The sequence below is a fragment of the Pelophylax lessonae genome (assembly GCF_965119305.1).
Source record: "Pelophylax lessonae genome assembly, chromosome: 11".
NCBI classification, from domain to species: Eukaryota; Metazoa; Chordata; class Amphibia; order Anura; family Ranidae; genus Pelophylax; species Pelophylax lessonae.
Genome location: NC_138778.1, coordinates 233,826,109 through 233,846,939, shown reverse-complemented (window position 1 = coordinate 233,846,939; position 20,831 = coordinate 233,826,109). Strand labels below are relative to the sequence as shown.

At 49.7% G+C, this 20,831-nt stretch overlaps 1 protein-coding gene across 1 annotated transcript in view; it reads right to left on the bottom strand.

The window, feature by feature from the left end:
* Positions 1-20,831, bottom strand: part of CEP112 (centrosomal protein 112) — a 398,710-nt gene that overhangs the window by 266,403 nt on the left and 111,476 nt on the right. Inside the window, exons 12-14 of the mRNA XM_082272104.1 lie at positions 5,713-5,867; positions 2,508-2,637; positions 674-766 (exon numbers count right to left, since the gene is read on the bottom strand). Of these exons, the coding sequence (XP_082128230.1) occupies positions 674-766; positions 2,508-2,637; positions 5,713-5,867 (378 nt within the window). The remainder of the gene's footprint in view (positions 1-673; positions 767-2,507; positions 2,638-5,712; positions 5,868-20,831) is intronic.

The following is a 20,831-nucleotide window of genomic DNA, read 5'->3' as shown; positions in this document are numbered from 1 at the left end:
CCTAACAGTTAAGAACCCTCCTCACGTTGCCTGAGGTTAAAACGCTTCTCCTCTAATCGCATTGTATGGCCTCGAGTCCTCATGCAATCCTTGGGACTGAATAGCTTTTTTTCTATGCTGAGATCACCATTGTTGCCAGCGGTTTAGACATTAATGGCTGTGTGTTGAGTTATTTTGAGGGGACAGTAAATTTACACTGTTATACAAGCTGTACACTCACTACTTTACATTGTAGCAAAGTCTCATTTCTTCAGTGTTGTCACATGAAAAGATAGAATAAAATATTTACAGAAATGAGAGGGGTGTACTTACTTTTGTGAGATACTGTATATACTGCTAGGAAGTCTATCTTAGTGGGGATGTATATACTGGTGGGGGATGAAGTATATACAGCTGGAGGGATGTATCTGTACACAGTGTGACAGACTCGGGTACTTCTATTAGCTGCATGTCCACAATTAGAATGGTTTTCTTATAATTACATGAGGGATACCGGCCGGAATTCTCCTTTCCTCTACAGCAATCTTAGAAATATTGTGACTGCTTCTGTGTGCGTCCATACTGAACACCAATGGGCTGCCAAAGGATAATGACTATTTCAGGGTAAAATCCACATTGCGATACTTCAGCGGCTTTACATGGCTGCCACCCCGGGGGAGGGGCTCCGGCTTACCCTCATCTCCTTCTGCATGTGATGCTCCCTCTCCTGTCCTTGTTGTTTAGTCCGGGACAGACTCTGCTCCAGTTCCTCTATGAGGGCCGAGGCCTGCCGAGAAATACCAGAGGAAAGGATCAGTGGACCGCTCACACCGCACACCTCAAAGTGATTGTAAAGCTTTGGGGGGGTAACTGCATGCATTCTCTGCATAAAGGTAATAAAATCTGCAGCCTTCCGAACCACTCAACTATCACCATCAGTACTCAAAAATAAGGGGAGGAGTCACCAAGAGATATGTCAATTGTGGGAAGAAAGATTCAGCACTATGTATGTAAAGGGGGAGGAGTACACAGCAATAGGTATGTAAATAAGGGGAGGAGTCACCAAGATATATGCACTATGCATGTAAAGGGGGAGGAGTACACAGCAATATGTATGTAAATGAGGGGAGGAGTCACCAAGATATATGCACTATGCATGTAAAGGGGGAGGAGTACACAGCAATAGGTATGTAAATGAGGGGAGGAGTCACCAAGATATATGCACTATGCATGTAAAGGGGGAGGAGTACACAGCAATAGGTACGTAAATGAGGGGGAAAAGACAAAGTGAGCCAGAGGTTTGTAAATAAAGGGGAGGAGACAGATTAGGCATTATGCAAATGAGGGGGAGGAGACAGGTTAGGCATTATGTAAATGAGGGGGACAAATCAGATTCAGCAAGAAGCAAATGAGGAGGACACAGATTCAGCATGCTGTAAATGAGTAGGAGGAGACAAATTTATCAATATGTAAACTAGGGGGAGGGGACAGGTTCAACCACATGTAAATGAGGGGGAGGAGACAGATTCAGCAATATGTAAATGAGGGGGAGGAGACAAGTCCAGCAAGAAGCAAATGAGGAGGAGGAGACCATCACAAATTTATCAATATGTAAGTGAGGGGGAGGGGAAAAGGTTCAGCATGTAAACAAAGGGGGGAACAGATTCAGCAATATGTAGGGGGAGGAGACAAATTTATCAATATGTAAGTGAGGGGGAGGGGAAAGGTTCAACAACATGTAAATAAGGGGGAGGAGACAAATCCAGCAATATGTGAACAAGGGGGAGGAGACAGATCCAGTAAAATGTAAATGAGGGGGAGGAACAGAAAAATTCAGCAAAAGGTATGTAAATAAAGAAGAGGAGATTGAGTCAGAAAAATGTGGAGACAGAGATATATCATTGAGAGGGAGGGGACAGATTTAGAAAGATGTATGTAAAGGGGGAGGAGCATACAGCAATAGGTATGTAAATTAGGGGGAGGAGACAGATTAAGAAAAACATGTGGAAAAGATTGGAAAGAGACAACAAGATGTATGTAAATGAGGGGGAGGAGACAGAGCCAGCTGGGGTATGTAAATGAGGGGGAGGGGATAGACTCAGCTGGGGTATGTAAATGAGGGGGAGGAGACAGAGCCAGCTGGGGTATGTAAATGAGGGGGAGGGGATAGATTCAGCTGGGGTATGTAAATGAGGGGGAGGGGATAGACTCAGCTGGGGTATGTAAATGAGGGGGAGGGGATAGACTCAGCTGGGGTATGTAAATGAGGGGGAGGGGATAGACTCAGCTGGGGTATGTAAATGAGGGGGAGGGGATAGACTCAGCTGGGGTATGTAAATGAGGTGGAGGGGATAGACTCAGCTGGGGTATGTAAATGAGGGGGAGGGGATAGACTCAGCTGGGGTATGTAAATGAGGTGGAGGGGATAGACTCAGCTGGGGTATGTAAATGAGGGGGAGGGGATAGACTCAGCTGGGGTATGTAAATGAGGGGGAGGGGATAGACTCCGCTGACAGTTTAGCGCACACCTTGGCAGCGGACAGGGCGTTCTGCTGGGTGATGTAGTTGATGTCGGAGTCGTATTTGTTCTGTAGTTGCTGCACTCTCTTTTCATAGTCCTGGATGAGATTATCTTTATCCTTTTGTAGGGAAGAGAACCTGGAGGAGGAGTTATCAGCATCATCAATATACAAATATATACAGAATATACACACAGGTATGATCACTGGTGGGGGGGAGGGGTGGGGTTGTGACTGGCTGGGTGCGGAGTGCTGTAGCCGATTCATTGATCCATCTATCCTCCAATCCTCTGATGGCTTCTACTGACAATGACTGCACTTTATTCCAGAAAGAGGGGTCCGGCTCATAGCTGTATGACGTCATCAGAGAACTCCAGATGGAATAATCTATATCAATATATCATTAAACCATCCGACCCCGCGGATGATCCAGAGGAAGGCCAAGCATCGCTCTGTATGTTATACCAGGATAACCCCCACCCGGAATTTGGCATCAGAATATTATTCTACTCTCACTGTAATTATTTCTACTGTATTCAGGAAAGTATCAATCCCTTTGTTATAAACAATCTATTGTAACAGATAAAATCACGTTTTTACAGCTCTTACAGGAAAGAGCCCCTTCTGCAGCGGAATTCTCTGCTTTGGTCATTTACCAATTTACATTAGGAGTCCCCAAACTTTCTACAGAAAGGGCCAGTTTACTGTCCTTCAGACTTTAGGGGGCCAGACTGAGCTCAGTGGGAGTAAACAATGCTCCATCTTTAGTACTGGGGAGAGAAATAGTTGGTGTCAGTGGGTGGAATTATGTCCCATTGTTGGTGTCAGTGCATGGAATAGTGCCCCATTGTTGGTGTCAGTGGATGGAATAGTGTCCCATTGTTGGTGTCAGTGCATGGAATAGTGCCCCATTGTTGGTGTCAGTGCATGGAATAGTGCCCCATTGTTGGTGTCAGTGGAAAGAATTATGCCGCATTTTTGGTGTCAGTGGATGGAATGGTGCCCAATTGTTGGTGTCAGTGATTATGCCCAATTGTTGGTGTCAGTGTAAAGAATAGTGCCCAATTGTTGGTGTCAGTGATTATGCCCAATTGTTGGTGTCAGTGGATGGAATAGTGCCCCATTGTTGGTGTCAGTGGATGGAATAGTGCCCCATTGTTGGTGTCAGTGGATGGAATAGTGCCCCATTGTTGGTGTCAGTGGATGGAATAGTGCCCCATTGTTGGTGTCAGTGGATGGAATAGTGCCCCATTGTTGGTGTCAGTGGATGGAATAGTGCCCCATTGTTGGTGTCAGTGGAAGGAATAGTGCCCAATTGTTGGTGTCAGTGGATGGAATAATGCCCTGTTATTGGTGTCAGTGGATGGAATAGTGCCCCATTGTTGGTGTCAGTGGATGGAATAGTGCCCTATTGTTGGTGTCAGTGGATGGAATAATGCCCTGTTATTGGTGTCAGTGGATGGAATAGTGCCCCATTGTTGGTGTCAGTGGAAGGAATAGTGCCCCATTGTTGGTGTCAGTGGAAGGAATAGTGCCCCATTGTTGGTGTCAGTGGAAGGAATAGTGCCCAATTGTTGGTGTCAGTGGAAGGAATAGTGCCCCATTGTTGGTGTCAGTGGAAGAAATAGTGCCCCATTGTTGGTGTCAGTGGAAGAAATAGTGCCCAATTGTTGGTGTAAGTGGATGGAATAGTGCCCCATTGTTGGTGTCAGTGGATGGAATAGTGCCCCATTGTTGGTGTCAGTGGAAGGAATAGTGCCCAATTGTTGGTGTCAGTGGAAGGAATAGTGCCCCATTGTTGGTGTCAGTGGAAGGAATAGTGCCCAATTGTTGGTGTCAGTGGAAGGAATAGTGCCCCATTGTTGGTGTCAGTGGAAGGAATAGTGCCCAATTGTTGGTGTCAGTGGATGGAATAGTGCCCCATTGTTGGTGTCAGTGGATGGAATAGTGCCCTGTTATTGGTGTCAGTGGATGGAATAGTGCCCCATTGTTGGTGTCAGTGGATGGAATAGTGCCCCATTGTTGGTGTCAGTGGATGGAATAGTGCCCCGTTATTGGTGTCAGTGGCTGGATGAAGGAAAGAATCCTTCAGTTTGTTTCTTCTTCTGTGTATGCTACTCAGTCCAAGGATACCAATCCTGAATATCAGTACCCAACATCTGAACTGTATATTCCAGACATTAATGTATTACAGTAAACCCCCGCTCCATCGCGGTTCAGTTTTTGCGGTCCCGGTATATTGCGTTTTTTTCTCTAATGTTATTTTACTAATTAAATCATTAAAAATGAAATATTTTTGTGTTTTCCATAGCTCTTGCTCTGTCTCTCAGTATCTTTTATGTGTTTAAATGAGTTTCTATTGTTTTAAAAGTGTGTTTAAAGACCTTAAAGCGGAGTTCCGGGCACAGAAGTCATTTTTTACTAAAAATACCCCGGGGCGGTCAGGGCTAGCACATTCCACAATGGCTAGCCTCTGATCTGTCCCGGTTCGCACCTTTTAGAAGAAATACTTACTTAAAATTTCTTCCACAGCGTTTCCATCTCTGTTGTGGGCAGCTGAAGCCGGCGCGGTCCTCTTCTCTGTCTTCTTCCGCGTCTTCTTGTCCCAGAATGCGCCTGCATCGGCCCCTCTCGTCACTTCCGGTGCAGCGCCGCATTCCTAAACAGCTTCTGGGCATGCCCAGAAGCTGTTTAGCAGGGGAATGCAGCGTCGCCCGGAAACGACGAGCGGGGCCGGTGCCGTCGCATTGATTCCTGGGAGCGATGACGTTCAGCTCCCAGGAATCATAGCGAGATAGGAAGTGACGGTGGAGCCGCGGCTCCGAGGGAGGAAGTACTCTGAGGTGAGTATCTTCGATCTTCAATTACAAGGTAAGTAAACAAAAAAAAAAAAATATCCAATTCCTTTTCAGGTGAGGTCTACCTAGCGGAGGGGCACAAAAAAAAAATAAAGTTTTTGTGCCCGGAACTCCGCTTTAAAATGATTTTAAAAGTACAGTGACAGTAAAAAACCATGCCTAGGGTGTATTTTAATCGGGTTTTTCTATTTTGCGGATTTTCACTTTGCGCAGGTGGGTCCGTAACCCCTGCGATGGAGGGGGATTTACTGTATAGTGTGGGGGGGGGGGCACATTTTGTCTCTCAGGTCTATACCTCTATGAATCCAATCCTGAACTCAGGGATGTGAAGGCCGATGGAGGCTCCCCTCACCCACCTGGTCTGTAGCTGTTGTAGTTCTCCATTAGCAGTCTGATATGCGGCCTCCAGCTCAGCCTTCTCCTGTGAGAGCCTCTGCCGCTGTATAGCGTTATTCTCCGCCTCCACTGTCAGCTGCTGAACCCGGACCTCCAGTTCCTTCACCGTCTGTGCCTGGAAGAGAGGTGACCATTACACATCATGTCTTCATTACCTCGCTCCCCTTATAATTATATATAATGTATGGGGGTTCTCAGTCATTTCCTAGAAATTACATAATATAACATAATACACAGAGCGCTGCGCACAGGACTGCATAATACACAGAGCGCTGGGTACAGGACTGCATAATACACAGAGTGCTGGGCACAGGACTGCATAATACACAGAGTGCTGGGCACAGGACTGCATAATACACAGAGTGCTGGGCACAGGACTGCATAATACACAGAGCGCTGGGCACAGGACTGCATAATACACAGAGCGCTGGGTACAGGACTGAATAATACACAGAGCGCTGGGCACAGCACTGCATAATACACAGAGCGCTGGGTACAGGACTGCATAATACACAGAGCGCTGGGTACAGGACTGCATAATACACAGAGCGCTGGGTACAGGACTGCATAATACACAGAGCGCTGGGTACAGGACTGCATAATACACAGAGCGCTGGGCACAGGACTGCATAATACACAGAGCGCTGGGTACAGGACTGCATAATACACAGAGCGCTGGGCACAGGACTGCATAATACACAGAGCGCTGGGTACAGGACTGCATAATACACAGAGCGCTGGGTACAGGACTGTATAATACACAGAGCGCTGGGCACAGGACTACATAATACACAGAGTGCTGGGCACAGGACTGCATAATACACAGAGCGCTGGGTACAGGACTGCATAATACACAGAGCGCTGGGTACAGGACTGCATAATACACAGAGCGCTGGGCACAGGACTGCATAATACACAGAGCGCTGGGTACAGGACTGCATAATACACAGAGCACTGGGCACATGACTGCATAATGCACAGAGTGCTGGGCAGAGGACTTCATAATACACAGAGTGCTGGGCACAGGACTGCATAATACACAGAGCGCTGGGCACAGGACTGCATAATACACAGAGTGCTGGGCACAGGACTGCATAATACACAGAGCTCTGGGCACAGGACAGCATAATACACAGAGCGTTGGGCACAGGACTGCATAATACACAGAGCTCTGGGCACAGGACAGCATAATACACAGAGCGTTGGGCACAGGACTGCATAATACACAGAGCACTGGGCACATGACTGCATAATACACAAAGCGCTGGGCACAGGACTGCATAATACACAGAGCACTGGGCACATGACTGCATAATACACAGAGTGCTGGGCACAGGACTGCATAATACACAGAGCGTTGGGCACAGGACTGCATAATACACAGAGCGCTGGGCACAGGACTGCATAATACACAGAGCGCTGGGCACAGGACTGCATAATACACAGAGCGCTGGGCACAGCACTGCATAATACACAGAGCGCTGGGCACAGGACTGCATAATACACAGAGCGCTGGGCACAGGACTGCATAATACACAGAGCGCTGGGCACAGGACTGTAATATATATATATATATATATATATATATATTTTTTTTTTTAGCAGTGACTCTAGAAAATAAAATGGCGGACGTTGCAATATTTTATGTCACACTGTATTTCCGCAGCGGTGTTTCAAACGCAATTGTTTTGGAAAAAATACACTTTTATGAATAAAAAAAAAAAACAAGTAAAGTTAGCCCAATTTTTTTGTATAGGCCCCTTTCACTCTTATGCGACCTAAAAGTCTTGCGATTTTGCCGCGATTTAGACAGGACTTGAAGCAATGCCTATGTCTATGGACCTCAAAACGTATTAAAAATCAGACCAAAGTAATGCAGGGAATACTTTAAAGTTGTTGCGTCTTGAAGTCGCACAGATCTGAACGGCACTCATTGGAAGTCATGGGGTACGACTTGTAATGTGACTTTGCAGTCCTAAGTCGCAGGACAAGTCGCACAAGTGTGGAAGGTGCCATAATGTAAAGATAATGTTACGCCAAGTAAATAGATACCTAACATGTCATGCTTCAAAATTGCGCACGCTCGTGGAATGGCGACAAACTACAGTACTTGAAAATCTCCATAGGTGATGTGTTAAAAAGTTTTTTAATTTTTTTTACAGGTTACCAGTTTAGCGTTACAGAAGAGATCTAGTGTTAGAATTGTTTCTCTCACTCTGACGATCGCGGCGATACCTCACATGTGTGGTTTGAACACCTTTTACATATGTAGGTGCGACATACGTATGCGTCCGCTTGTGCATGCAAACTCGGAGGGACGGGGCGCTTTAAATTGTACTTTTTTCTTATTTATTTTACTTTTCATTTTTTATTTTTACACTGTGCCTTTAAAAAAAAAATTTCTGATCACTTTTATTCCTATTACAAGGAATGTAAACATCCCTTGTAATAGAAATAAGCAGGTCAGGTCCTCTTTATTGTGAGATCTGGGGGTCAAAAAGACCTCACACCTCACAACTACACTAAAAAGTAAAAAAATATATAACAAAAAAAAAAAGTTATTTTCCATTTACTACCAAAAAAAAAAAAAAAAAAAAGGCCCTTTAACCACTTTAACGGACAATTGCGCGGTCATGCAACGCTGTACCCAAATAAAATTGACGTCCTTTTTTCCAACAGAGCTTTCTTTTGGTGGTATTTGATCACCTGTGCGATTTTTATATTTTGCACTATAAACAAAGAAAGAGCGACAATTTTGAAAAAATAACAAAATTTTTCAAATTTTCTTATATGAAATCCCCCCCCCCCCCCCAATGTAAAAATCAACATTTTTTTACATTTTAGGCCAATTTGTTTTCTGCTACATATTTTTGGTAAAAAAAAAAAATCGCAATAAGCGTATTTTGATTGGTTTGCGCAAAAGTTATCGCGTCTACAAACTACGGGAAAGATTTATGTCATTTTTATTGTTTTTTTTTAACTAGTAATGGCGGCGATCTGCGATTTTTTTTGCGGGACTGCGACATTTCGGCGGACAGATCGGACCCTTGACTGACATTTTTGACACTTTTGGGGGGACCAGTGACATTATTACAGTAATCAGTGCTATACATATGTACTGTCACTGTACTAATGACACTGGCAGGGAAGGGGTTAACTTTATTAGTGATCAGTGGGTTAAATGTATCCCTAGGGGGCGTGATTCTGTCAAGGGGCGTGGCTTTTGATGTAACCACAGAGACATACGATCCTACATAGCAGGATCATATGATCTCTGCAGTTACTTCAGGGAGAATGACAGGCGGCTTTGCTTACATCAGCCGCCTGCCTTTCTCCCTCTCCAGTGGGAGATCGCGAGTGACCGACGGACATTGGAGCCGCCAGTCACTCGCGCGGGGATCCCAGTGAACGAGCGGGGGTGGGGGCGGGAGCACGCCTCCGGCAGCGCGTGTTCGCCCCCTATTGGCTCGCGGGCGAGTGGCATACCGATACGTCAATTTGCCCAGGAGGGGCTAACTGCCGCCGTATATAGTCGTGCGGCAGTCGGCAAGTGGTTAATGCCTAGAGGTGGAAGTGACGTCAGACATCACTCCGGTCCTCCAAGGGCATAGAGATGAGTTGGGGCCATCTTGCCCTCACTCGACTTCCTGCCCATCCCTCCACCAGATCGGATGGTTCTCCTCCTCCAGGTCTCCTCTCCTGCTGCCTATAAAAGTGATCCAATGGTGAATCCGCTGCCTGGACCACTTTTATCTGAAAGAGGATCGCCTGCTGTATAATAAAATACCGGGAATATGGCAGCTAGCTACAGCCATAATCCCGGTATATAACGTCAAAGTAATGACGTATGTATATATATATATATATATATATATATATATATATACACATAAACAGTGGGGAGTCCGGAAGAAAAGGGACACCGGGGCGTCGGCAGGCGGGAAGGGGTTCAAGTTCTATGAGATTTTAGTGCCTGGATTTACTTATACTTTAAAGAGTAACTCCAATTTTGTTGAGAAAAATAAATAAATTCTTCCCTGGGTGATCTCTGGACATTGCAGGGATTATAACAAACTTTGTTGCAAATTCCTGAGAAATATCTGTTGGTTTCTCTGTGTCCATGCGCACAGTGAATGTGAATGGGAGTGACTTTATAACGATCAATCAGCTGCTGCATCTGCAGGGTTCAAACAAGGAAAGTGTCAGGGTCAGCATCCCTTTGGACATGATTTCCTATTGGAAGTATCTGACCAAAAATGACTTATTTTGTTGCAGGGGATGCCCACGATCTGACTTGTATCTTAGCGCAGACTTCTGGGAAAATCAATGAGCCAATCACACAAGCAGGAAATAACATTTCTGGGGGGCGCTCTGTACAGGTTGGATGGGGGAGGGTCGGTGCACAGCCATTTTCAGATCTCTCCAGAGATATTCAGTCGGGTTCAAGTCTGGGCTCTGGCTGGGCCACTCAAAGACATTCACAGAGTTGCCCTGTTGCCACTCCACTGTGTGCTTAGGGTCGTTGTCCTGTTGGAAGATGAACCTTCGCCCCAGTCTGAGGTCCAGAGCGCTCTGGAGAAGGTATTCATCAAGGATGTCTCTGTACATTGCTGCATTCATCTTTCCCTCCATCCTGACTAGTCTCCCAGTTCCTGAAAAACATCCCCACAGCACGATGCTGCCACCACCATGCTTCACTGTAGGGATGGTATTGGTCAGGTGATGAGCGGTGCCTGGTTTCCTCCAGACATGACGCTTGTCATTCAGGCCAAATAATTCAATCTTTGTTTCATCAGAGCAGAGAATTTTGTTTCTCATGGTCTGAGAATCCTTCAGGTGCCTTTTGGAAAACTCCAGGCGGGCTGTCATGTGACTTTTACTGAGGAGTGGCTTCCATCTGATCACACCCATAGAAACCTGATTGGTGGAGGGCTGCAGAGACGGTTGTTCTTCTGGAAGGTTCTCCTCTCTCCACAGAGAAACGCTGGAGCTCTGTCAGAGTGACCATCGGGTTCTTGGTCACCTCCCTGACTAAGGCCCCCCTCCCCCGATCGCTCAGTTTGGCCGGGTGGCCGCTCTAGGAAGAGTCCTGGTGTTTCCAAACTTCTCCCAGTTATGGATAATGGAGGCCACTGTGCTCATTGCGACCTTCAATGCTGCAGACATTTTTCTGTACCCTTCCCCCGATGTGTACCTCCATACAATCCTGTCTCCGAGGTCTACAGACAATTCCTTGGACTTCATGGCTTGGTTTGTGCTCTGACATGCACTGTTACCTGTGGGACCTTATATAGACAGGTGTGTGCCTTTCCAAATCATGTCCAATCAACTGAATTCACCACAGGTGCACTCCAATTAAGTTGTAGAAACATCTCAAGGATGATCAGTGGAAACAGGATGCAGCTGAGCTCAATTCTGAGTGTCATGGCAAAGGGTGTGAATACTTATGTACATGGGATTTTTTTCCTTTTTTATTCTTAACCACTTTTCTGACACTTGTTGTTTACAAGTTTGCTAGAAAATTACCTAGAACCCCCAAACATTATATATATATATTTTTTTTAGCAGAGACCCTAGAGAATAAAATGGAGATCATTGCAATACTTTATATCACACCGCATTTGCGCAGCGGTCTAACAAATGCAATTTTGTCGGAAAAAATACATTTTTGTGAATTAAAAAAATAAGAAAATTGAATCCATTTTGGAATAAGGCTGCAACATAACAAAATGTGGAAAAAGTGAAGCGGTGTGAATACTTTCCGGATTACATTTTGATGACTCTCTTATGTGTAGAGTAGGGATAGACCGATATATCGGTGGCTGATATGCACTTTCCCCGATACATCGGTATCGGCCCCGGAACTGGCCGATATTTTCGTGACGTCATTCTGCCTTCTTAGGCCGCCTCCCTCGCCTTGGACAGCCTCGTATAGAGTCGGGACTAGTCTTGTGGGAGTGTATCACAGCCATACACCCACCCACAGCAGCCCGGTGCCAGCCAGCCACAGGCACTGTAACAACCAGCCAAAGGCCCTGTGCCAGCCTGCCAGCCACCTACAGGCCATGTACCAGCCAGCCGCAGGCACTGTACCAGCGAGCCAGCCACCCACAGGCACTGTACCAGCCAGCCACAGGCCCTGTACCAGCGAGCCACCCACAGCCCCTGTGCCAGTCACCCACCTACCACAGTGTGCCAGCCAGCCACCCACCACAGGGTGCCAGACAGCCACCCACCACAGGGAGCCAGCCAGCCACCCACCACAGGGAGCCAGCCAGCCACCCACCACAGGGTGCCAGATAGCCAGGCACCCACCACAGGGTGCCAGATAGTCAGCCACCCACCACAGGGAGCCAGCCACCCACCCCAGGGAGCCAGCCAGCCACCCACCCCAGGGAGCCAGCCAGCCACCCTCCACAGGGAGCCAGCCAGCCACCCACCACAGGGTGCTAGCCAGCCACCCACCACAGGGAGCCAGCCAGCCACCCACCACAGGGTGCCAGATAGCCAGCCACCCACAATAGGGAGCCAGCCAGCCACCCACCACAGGGAGCCAGCCAGCCACCCACCACAGGGTGCCAGATAGCCAGGCACCAACCACAGGGTGCCAGATAGTCAGCCACCCACCACAGGGAGCCAGCCACCCACCACAGGGAGCCAGCCAGCCACCCACCACAGGGTGCCAGCCAGCCACCCACCACAGGGTGCCAGCCAGCCACCCACCACAGGGAGCCAGCCAGCCACCCACCACAGGGTGCCAGATAGTAAGCCACCCACCACAGGGAGCCAGCCAGCCACCCACCACAGGGTGCCAGATAGTAAGCCACCCACCACAGGGAGCCAGCCAGCCACCCACCACAGGGTGCCAGATAGTCAGCCACCCACCACAGGGAGCCAGCCACCCACCCCAGGGAGCCAGCCAGCCACCCACCACAGGGAGCCAGCCAGCCACCCACCACAGGGAGCCAGCCAGCCACCCACCACAGGGTGCCAGCCAGCCACCCACTACAGGGAGCCAGCCAGTCACCCACCACAGGGTGCCAGATAGCCACCCACCACAGGGAGCCAGCCAGCCACCACAGGGTGCCAGCCAGCCACCCACCACAGGGTGCCAGCCAGCCACCCACCACAGGGAGCCAGCCAGCCACCCACCACAGGGTGCCAGCCAGCCACCCACCACAGGGAGCCAGCCAGCCACCCACCACAGGGAGCCAGATAGCCAGGCACCCACCACAGGGTGCCAGATAGTCAGCCACCCACCACAGGGAGCCAGCCACCCACCCCAGGGAGCCAGCCAGCCACCCACCACAGGGAGCCAGCCAGCCACCCACCACAGGGTGCCAGCCAGCCACCCACTACAGGGAGCCAGCCAGTCACCCACCACAGGGTGCCAGATAGCCACCCACCACAGGGAGCCAGCCAGCCACCACAGGGTGCCAGCCAGTCACCCACCACAGGGTGCCAGCCAGCCACCCACCACAGGGAGCCAGCCAGCCACCCACCACAGGGTGCCAGCCAGCCACCCACCACAGGGAGCCAGCCAGCCACCCACCACAGGGTGCCAGATAGCCAGCCACCCACCATAGGGAGCCAGCCAGCCACCCACCACAGGGAGCCAGCCAGCCACCCACCACAGGGTGCCAGATAGCCAGGCACCAACCACAGGGTGCCAGATAGTCAGCCACCCACCACAGGGAGCCAGCCACCCACCCCAGGGAGCCAGCCAGCCACCCACCACAGGGAGCCAGCCAGCCACCCACCACAGGGTGCCAGCCAGCCACCCACCACAGGGTGCCAGATAGCCAGCCACCCACCACAGGGAGCCAGCCAGCCACCCACCACAGGAAGCCAGCCAGCCACCCACCACAGGGAGCCAGCCAGCCACCCACCACAGGGTGCCAGATAGTAAGCCACCCACCACAGGGAGCCAGCCAGCCACCCACCACAGGGTGCCAGATAGTAAGCCACCCACCACAGGGAGCCAGCCAGCCACCCACCACAGGGTGCCAGATAGTCAGCCACCCACCACAGGGAGCCAGCCACCCACCCCAGGGAGCCAGCCAGCCACCCACCACAGGGAGCCAGCCAGCCACCCACCACAGGGAGCCAGCCAGCCACCCACCACAGGGTGCCAGCCAGCCACCCACTACAGGGAGCCAGCCAGTCACCCACCACAGGGTGCCAGATAGCCACCCACCACAGGGAGCCAGCCAGCCACCACAGGGTGCCAGCCAGCCACCCACCACAGGGTGCCAGCCAGCCACCCACCACAGGGAGCCAGCCAGCCACCCACCACAGGGTGCCAGCCAGCCACCCACCACAGGGAGCCAGCCAGCCACCCACCACAGGGAGCCAGATAGCCACCCACCACAGGGAGCCAGCCAGCCACCCACCACAGGGAGCCAGCAAACCAGCCATTAGGCATTAAACAAAAATTAATATGTTCAGTACCAGATTTGTGTCAAAAATTGTCTTTATTTTTCAAAACTTTAAATGTACAAAATATCGGCCAATACCAATACAGTATGTTGTGACCAAAATATCGGTATCGGCCCTGAAAAAACATATCGATCTATCCCTAATTTAGAGTCATGCAATATTTCCTCATTAATGAAGCTCTCATCTCAGTTCAGGTCTCCGGCTTGGCTCCCGCCACTCCTACAACGTCCCAACCGGGTCCCAAATAAAACGGCAAAGCAGATGGAAGAATTATCACTTAAACATTGCGCACTTTGAAGTCACGCATTTCGGGGACCGGGCTTAGAATTGTTGTTAAAGCATTGTTCTTCAAAGAGTTTCGCGGCGGTCCCGGCGCTGCGCGTCGATAAACGGAGGCGTAGGAATTATCGCTGCTATCTGGAGGCGCACAAGAGATAACGTCCCGCGCCGAGAATGAAAAAATAACGTTATTGTCAATAGCTAAATAAGAAAGACAAATGGCTGTCGGCGCGGCTGGCAATAAAGAGCACAGCGGCGGTTTGGGGAGAAGAAAGGATGGGGGGGGGGAGGGGGGGGGAGAGTTGTCTGAAATAACAACAGAAAGACAGAAAGTAATTTGCAGTGACAGTTTGCGCTTTCATCTCCCTCCATCCCTTGAACTCCACCTTGTTTAATTATTAAATCGGGAGGCACGCGGCGGGCCCCTCCGCTCTGACGGATACGAAAAATTCAATCAGGCGGACAGTATGAGTCCAGCCTTTCCTCGTGTTTATCCCTGCCAACGGCGCAGCGCCGCTGCTAATTCCTCAATGCTGCGTTCATTAGCCAAAAATCAGATTGCTGGGCGGCCGCCCTTTATAAACACGCACGCGGCGCCTTTACACTTCAATCCGCCCGCCGCCGTGCCAAACCGCTCTACGGCTATGATCTCCTCCGCCGACGGCGGGGCTGCGTTTAACAGATCTTTCTATAAAACGCGCACGCTGTTACCCTGCACCTGTTATCACAGGAAGATTAGACGCGACAACATGGCAGCTCATTCCACGCCTCTACGCCGACCGTCACATAATTGATATAAATACCAGCGGCCGGCGCGCTCCATGGGTGGATTAGGTGCCGTAATCTGAGGGTGGGAAACAATTCAAAGGCCGTGATATCAAAGAGCTCGGCTGCATCTTGATTGGTCGCTTTTAGAATATGGAAATGGCCACATGGTACTGGGGTGGATTCCATTTAAATCAGGGGTCTTCAAACTTTTTAAACAGGGGGCCAGTTCACGGTCCCTCAGACACTGTTGGGGGCCGGACTATAACATTAATATTATTTGAAAAAAAATATGAACGAATTCCAATGCGCATATTTTTTATTGTTTTATTTATAGAGTGGTGGCTGGTGCTCAAAATTTTTGGGGGGGGGGGCGCAAACAGAAAAATGTAATAGGCATTGCTTTGCGGCAAAAAGCGCTGTAAAAAATTGTGTGACTTTGAGGTCACAAAAGTGTGAAAGGGGCCTTTAGTAATCAAGGTACACTGTGCCCCCGTCAATGCAAAGTGACCAGCATGCCCCCATCAATGCAGAGTGACCAGCGTGCCCCCATCAATGGCAGAGTGACCAGTGTGCCCCCTTTTCAATGCAGAGTGACCAGCGTGCCCCCTTTTCAATGCAGAGTGACCAGCGTGCCCCCTTTAAATGCAGAGAGACCAGCGTGCCCCTTTCAATACAGAGAGACCAGCGTGCCCCCTTTCAATGCAGAGACCATCGTGCCCCCTTCAAGGCAGAGACCAGCGTGCCCCCTTTCAATGCAGAGAGACCAGCGTGCCCCCTTTCAATGCAGAGTGACCAGCGTGCCCCCATCAATGGCAGAGTGACCAGCGTGCCCCCTTTTCAATGCAGAGTGACCAGCGTGCCCTCTTTCAATGCAGAGAGACCACAGCATGCCCCCTTTCAATGCAGAGAGACCAGCGTGCCCTCTTTCAATGCAGAGAGACCAGCGTGCCCCTTTCAATGCAGAGAGACCAGCGTGCCCCCTTTCAATGCAGAGAGACCAGCGTGCCCCCCTTCAATGCAGAGACCAGCGTGCCCCCTTTCAATGCAGAGACCAGCGTGCCCCCTTTCAATGCAGAGACCAGCGTGCCCCCTTTCAATGCAGAGACCATCATGCCCCCTTTCAATGCAGAGACCATCGTGCCCCCTTTCAATGCAGAGACCATCGTGCCCCCTTACAATGCAGAGACCATCGTGCCCCCTTTCAATGCAGAGACCATCGTGCCCCCTTTCAATCCAGAGACCATCGTGCCCCCTTTCAATGCAGAGACCATCGTGCCCCCTTTCAATGCAGAGATCAGCGTGCCCCATTCAATGCAGAGACCATCGTGCCATGCCCCCTTCAATGCAGAAAGACCAGTCAGTGCACTTACCTGCAGCAGCGGCTTCTCCTCAGTCCCCCGGCGTCTCCTCGTGTTCTCCCACCTCCTCCTCCGCCAATGGCATGAGCTCGCCTTTCAGCCAATCAGGAAGCCGGTCTCGGACCCGCTTCCTGATTGGCCAGAAGGAGGATCCGTGTGACAATAGCGAATTTTCATTCGCTATTGTCACACAAATGGGTGGGCTAGGGCGCACTTCTCTGCGCCCCGGGTCCACCCTTTTCTGAAGCCTATTAGAGCCTCTGGCCCGCGGGCGGTAGTTTGAGGACCCCTGATTTAAATCATCATTTTAAAGAGCACCTGTCATTTCTGCCCAGCAGCGGCTCCTCCTCCGACCCGCTGGTGACTCACCCACAGTCCCATTCACTTTAATAGGACGGCTGGCGATGCGGCAGTGACGCAACAAGGCGAGGGACATGGCGGCATTGACGCAACAAGGCGAGGGACATGGCGGTAGTGGCGCAACAAGGCGAGGGACATGGCGGCAGTAACGCAACAAGGCGAGGGACATGGCGGCAGAGAAGCAACAAGGCGAGGGACATGGCGGCAGTGACGCAACAAGGCGAGGGACATGGTGGCAGTGACGCAACAAGGCGAGGGACATGACGGCAGTGACACAACAAGGCGAGGGACACAACAAGGTGAGGGACATGGCGGCAGTGACACAACAAGGCGAGGGACATGGCGGCAGTGACACAACAAGGTGAGGGACATGGCGGCAGTGACACAACAAGGCGAGGGACATGGCGGCAGTGACACAACAAGGCGAGGGACATGACGGCAGTGACACAACAAGGCGAGGGACATGGTGGCAGTGACGCAACAAGGCGAGGGACATGACAGCAGTGACACAACAAGGCGAGGGACACAACAAGGCGAGGGACATGGCGGCAGTGACACAACAAGGCGAGGGACATGGCGGCAGTGACACAACAAGGTGAGGGACATGGCGGCAGTGACACAACAAGGCGAGGGACATGGGTCTCTTTGTTTATGCAGCAAACCCATCCCCCTCAGTTAGAAAGCATCCCCTAGGGACACATTTAACCGTTTGATCTCCCCTGGTGTTAACCCCTTCCCTGCCAGTGTCATTATTACAGTGACAGTGCATATTTTTAGCACTGATTACTGTAGTAATGTCACTGGTACCCCCAAAAGTGTCAAAAATATCAGTTAGGTGTCCGATCTATCAGCCGCAATGTCGCAGTCCCGCTAAAAATTGCAGATCGCCGTCATTACTAGTAAAAAAAAAATAATGAAAATGACACAAATCTTTCCCCTAGTTTGTAGACGTGATAACTTTTGCGCAAACCAATCAAAATACACTTATTGGGATTTTTTTTATTGGGAATGTTATATAGCAGAATGTGAAAAATACATATATTTTTTTTTTCAGAATTTGTCGCTTTTTTTTGTTTATAGCGTAAAAAATAAATAAATAAATAAATAAAAAATGCAAAAGTGATCAAATACCGCCAAAAGAAGCGTTGCACGACCACGTAATTGTCAGTTAAAGTAACGCAGTGCCGAATCGCAAAAAATGGCTGGGTCATTAAGGGGACAAATCCTTCCGGTCCAGAACTGGTTAAAGAGGACCTGTCAGGGATATGAAGAAAACCTCCTCCACCCGGGACACAAAGGACTTTAGGACCGCCGTCAGTGCATGGATGGGTGGATGGGACCCGGAGGGCCCCGCAGTCTCAGAGAGAGGATCGGGTGGGGAGATGTGCTCCAAAGACTCCATGAGACTCCAGGGGGACCCCACAAAATGTGCAAAGGGAAAACCTCGGCTGCACTGGCAGCACCACCCGGTCCCCAGGCACAAAGCAACAAGTGATCCTCAGCAGAGAGGGAGAGGACCCCACCAGAAACACCGGGCACCCGCAGCCACCGGGATAATCTGCACTACACGTGCGGCAATCAGATAGTGAAAGGATCCAGAAGTCAGCATTAGGGGATGAGGAGGGGCTCCCACCACCAAAATCCCCACCCACAGGGCTCAACTGTCATGGCCGCCACTATTTTAAATCCTAAACCACAGCAAAATGGCTGCCAGACTACACAAACATATCCGCTGTGCATAGAAACACACAGGCTACAACAAAATGGCGGCACCACGAGACTTACATGGACCCAGGTCTCAAGGACAGACCCAGGCTAGGGCGCGGGGCCCTGGCTGGAGCCCCAACCATGTACAATCCCCCCCCACCCACCTGGTAGGCGGCGGGGCACCCCCCCTGGCCCCTATTGTTGGCTAGCACCCTGCCCCCACCACAGGAGGTGGACCAGACCACCCAAACAGCCCCATATGTTTGTAGAATTTTGAGGAAAATAACAAATTTAATTCATTTCGGAATAAAGCTGTAACATCACAAAACGTGGAACAAGTGAAGCCCTGCGAATGCTTTCCGGATGCACTGTACATCTCTCGCCGGTCAGTCATCTGGTCTCCGGGGGGCTGGGTTTTCCGCTTCTTGATTGGCTGGTGGGGGAGGACATCATCCCGCGCATTCGCACTGGAGTCAATCATTCCAACACAATCAGATGAACTGAGAGCAGAGAGTGTAATTGATGATGAGCTCAAGTGAAGGAACACATCCCTGGTAACCCTTTAGACGAGCATGTTCCTCCCTGCTGGCCTCCGGATGATGTACAGCAGGGGTCTTCAATCTATGGCCCTCCAGTTGCTCAGGAACTACAATTCCAATCATGCCTAGTCATGTCTGTGAATGTCAGAGTTTTCCATGGGATGTGTAGTTCTGCAACAGCTGGAGGGCTGTAGTTTGATGATCCCTGATGTAGAGAATGCATAGCTCAAGTCCACCGGTACAAATAAACGGCAAATGCCCCAACCTATAGCTGGCCTTAACAACAAGGAGCACATAGAAGGGCGACGCATGTCAAACCTAAACAAAGCCTTCATTATAGACCAGTGATGGGGAACCTTGGCACCCCAGATGTTTTGGAACTATATTTCCCATGATGCTCAACTACACTGCAGAGTGCCGGAGCATCATGGGAAATGTAGTCTCAAAACATCTGGGGTGCCAAGGTTCCCCATCACTGTTGTAGACCTATACTTCCCCTTTATCCCTTCACTTACCACCCCCCCTCCCCCATTATTCTGGGGAACCCTTCCCAGTTAAGTTCCTTTTTCTTCTGGTTTATAAGTCGGGCAGCAATGTAACATCTAGAATATGCTTTCATCTGCCTGAGGTTGTAATTTCTTTCTGACACCTGAAGGTCGATTCACATAATTGCAGCTGCAGTTTGCAGTTCGGTGTCCTGTGCATTTCTGTTCTCCGGTTCAGATGCGATTTGTTTCCTGAATTCGCACCTGAACCCGAACCCAAAAACGCACAGGACCCTTTTCAAAACCGAGCCGCTGCCGCCCCGGACATGTGTGAATCATCCCCATTGAAAGCCGTTCACATTCACGTGTTATGCAAATTGAATGCAGTGAAAAATGCACCCAATTCTCATATATGTGAACCCAGCCTAGGACCACCTATACTGGTTTTTATATCACTCGATTTCATAACTTGTATTACTAATGAGAATAGTAGTGGTTTTTGTACCAGTTTCATAACTTGTATTACCTTTGAGAATTGTGCTGCTTAGAATTTGTACAACATCTCGTTGTTTGATGTATGTGTGGCTGCCGTTTCTTAATTAAAAAAAAAAAAAAAAATGTCAAAAGTGAAAGAACACATCTCCGGGCACCGTTTAGATATGCATGTTCCAGGGAGGTAGCTGGACACTGGTGTGGACTTTAGGTATGTCAAACCAAAAGAAAACTTACCAGCCAGCAACAAACTGAATTGTTCTAACAGTTCACATTAAAAGCAGGGGTTTAGTTTGCACACATTTGCAAATAAATGCGTAAGCTGCAGAAGCCAGATGGGAACGCCATACGTTATATTCGGTTCCTGGAACGCAGGTGGAAGGCGGAACCGCGTTCCCCGATTCTACATCGCTCCAGTCTTTGTTACTCTGAATGCGGACTACTTTAATGTAAGTTTCTACCTTTTTTCAATAAATGGGACCTTTTCATACTACACCATGAGGAGCTTCTTGTCTCCTGTATATCTAACCCCTGCCCGGTGCCTTCCACATTTGTGATAAACCTGGTGAGGAGAATTCTGGGAAGGATTGCTGTTCCTGGTTATTGATGCCCATTCTTACTGCCTGTAATAGGGGTCATTGTGTCAGCTAGT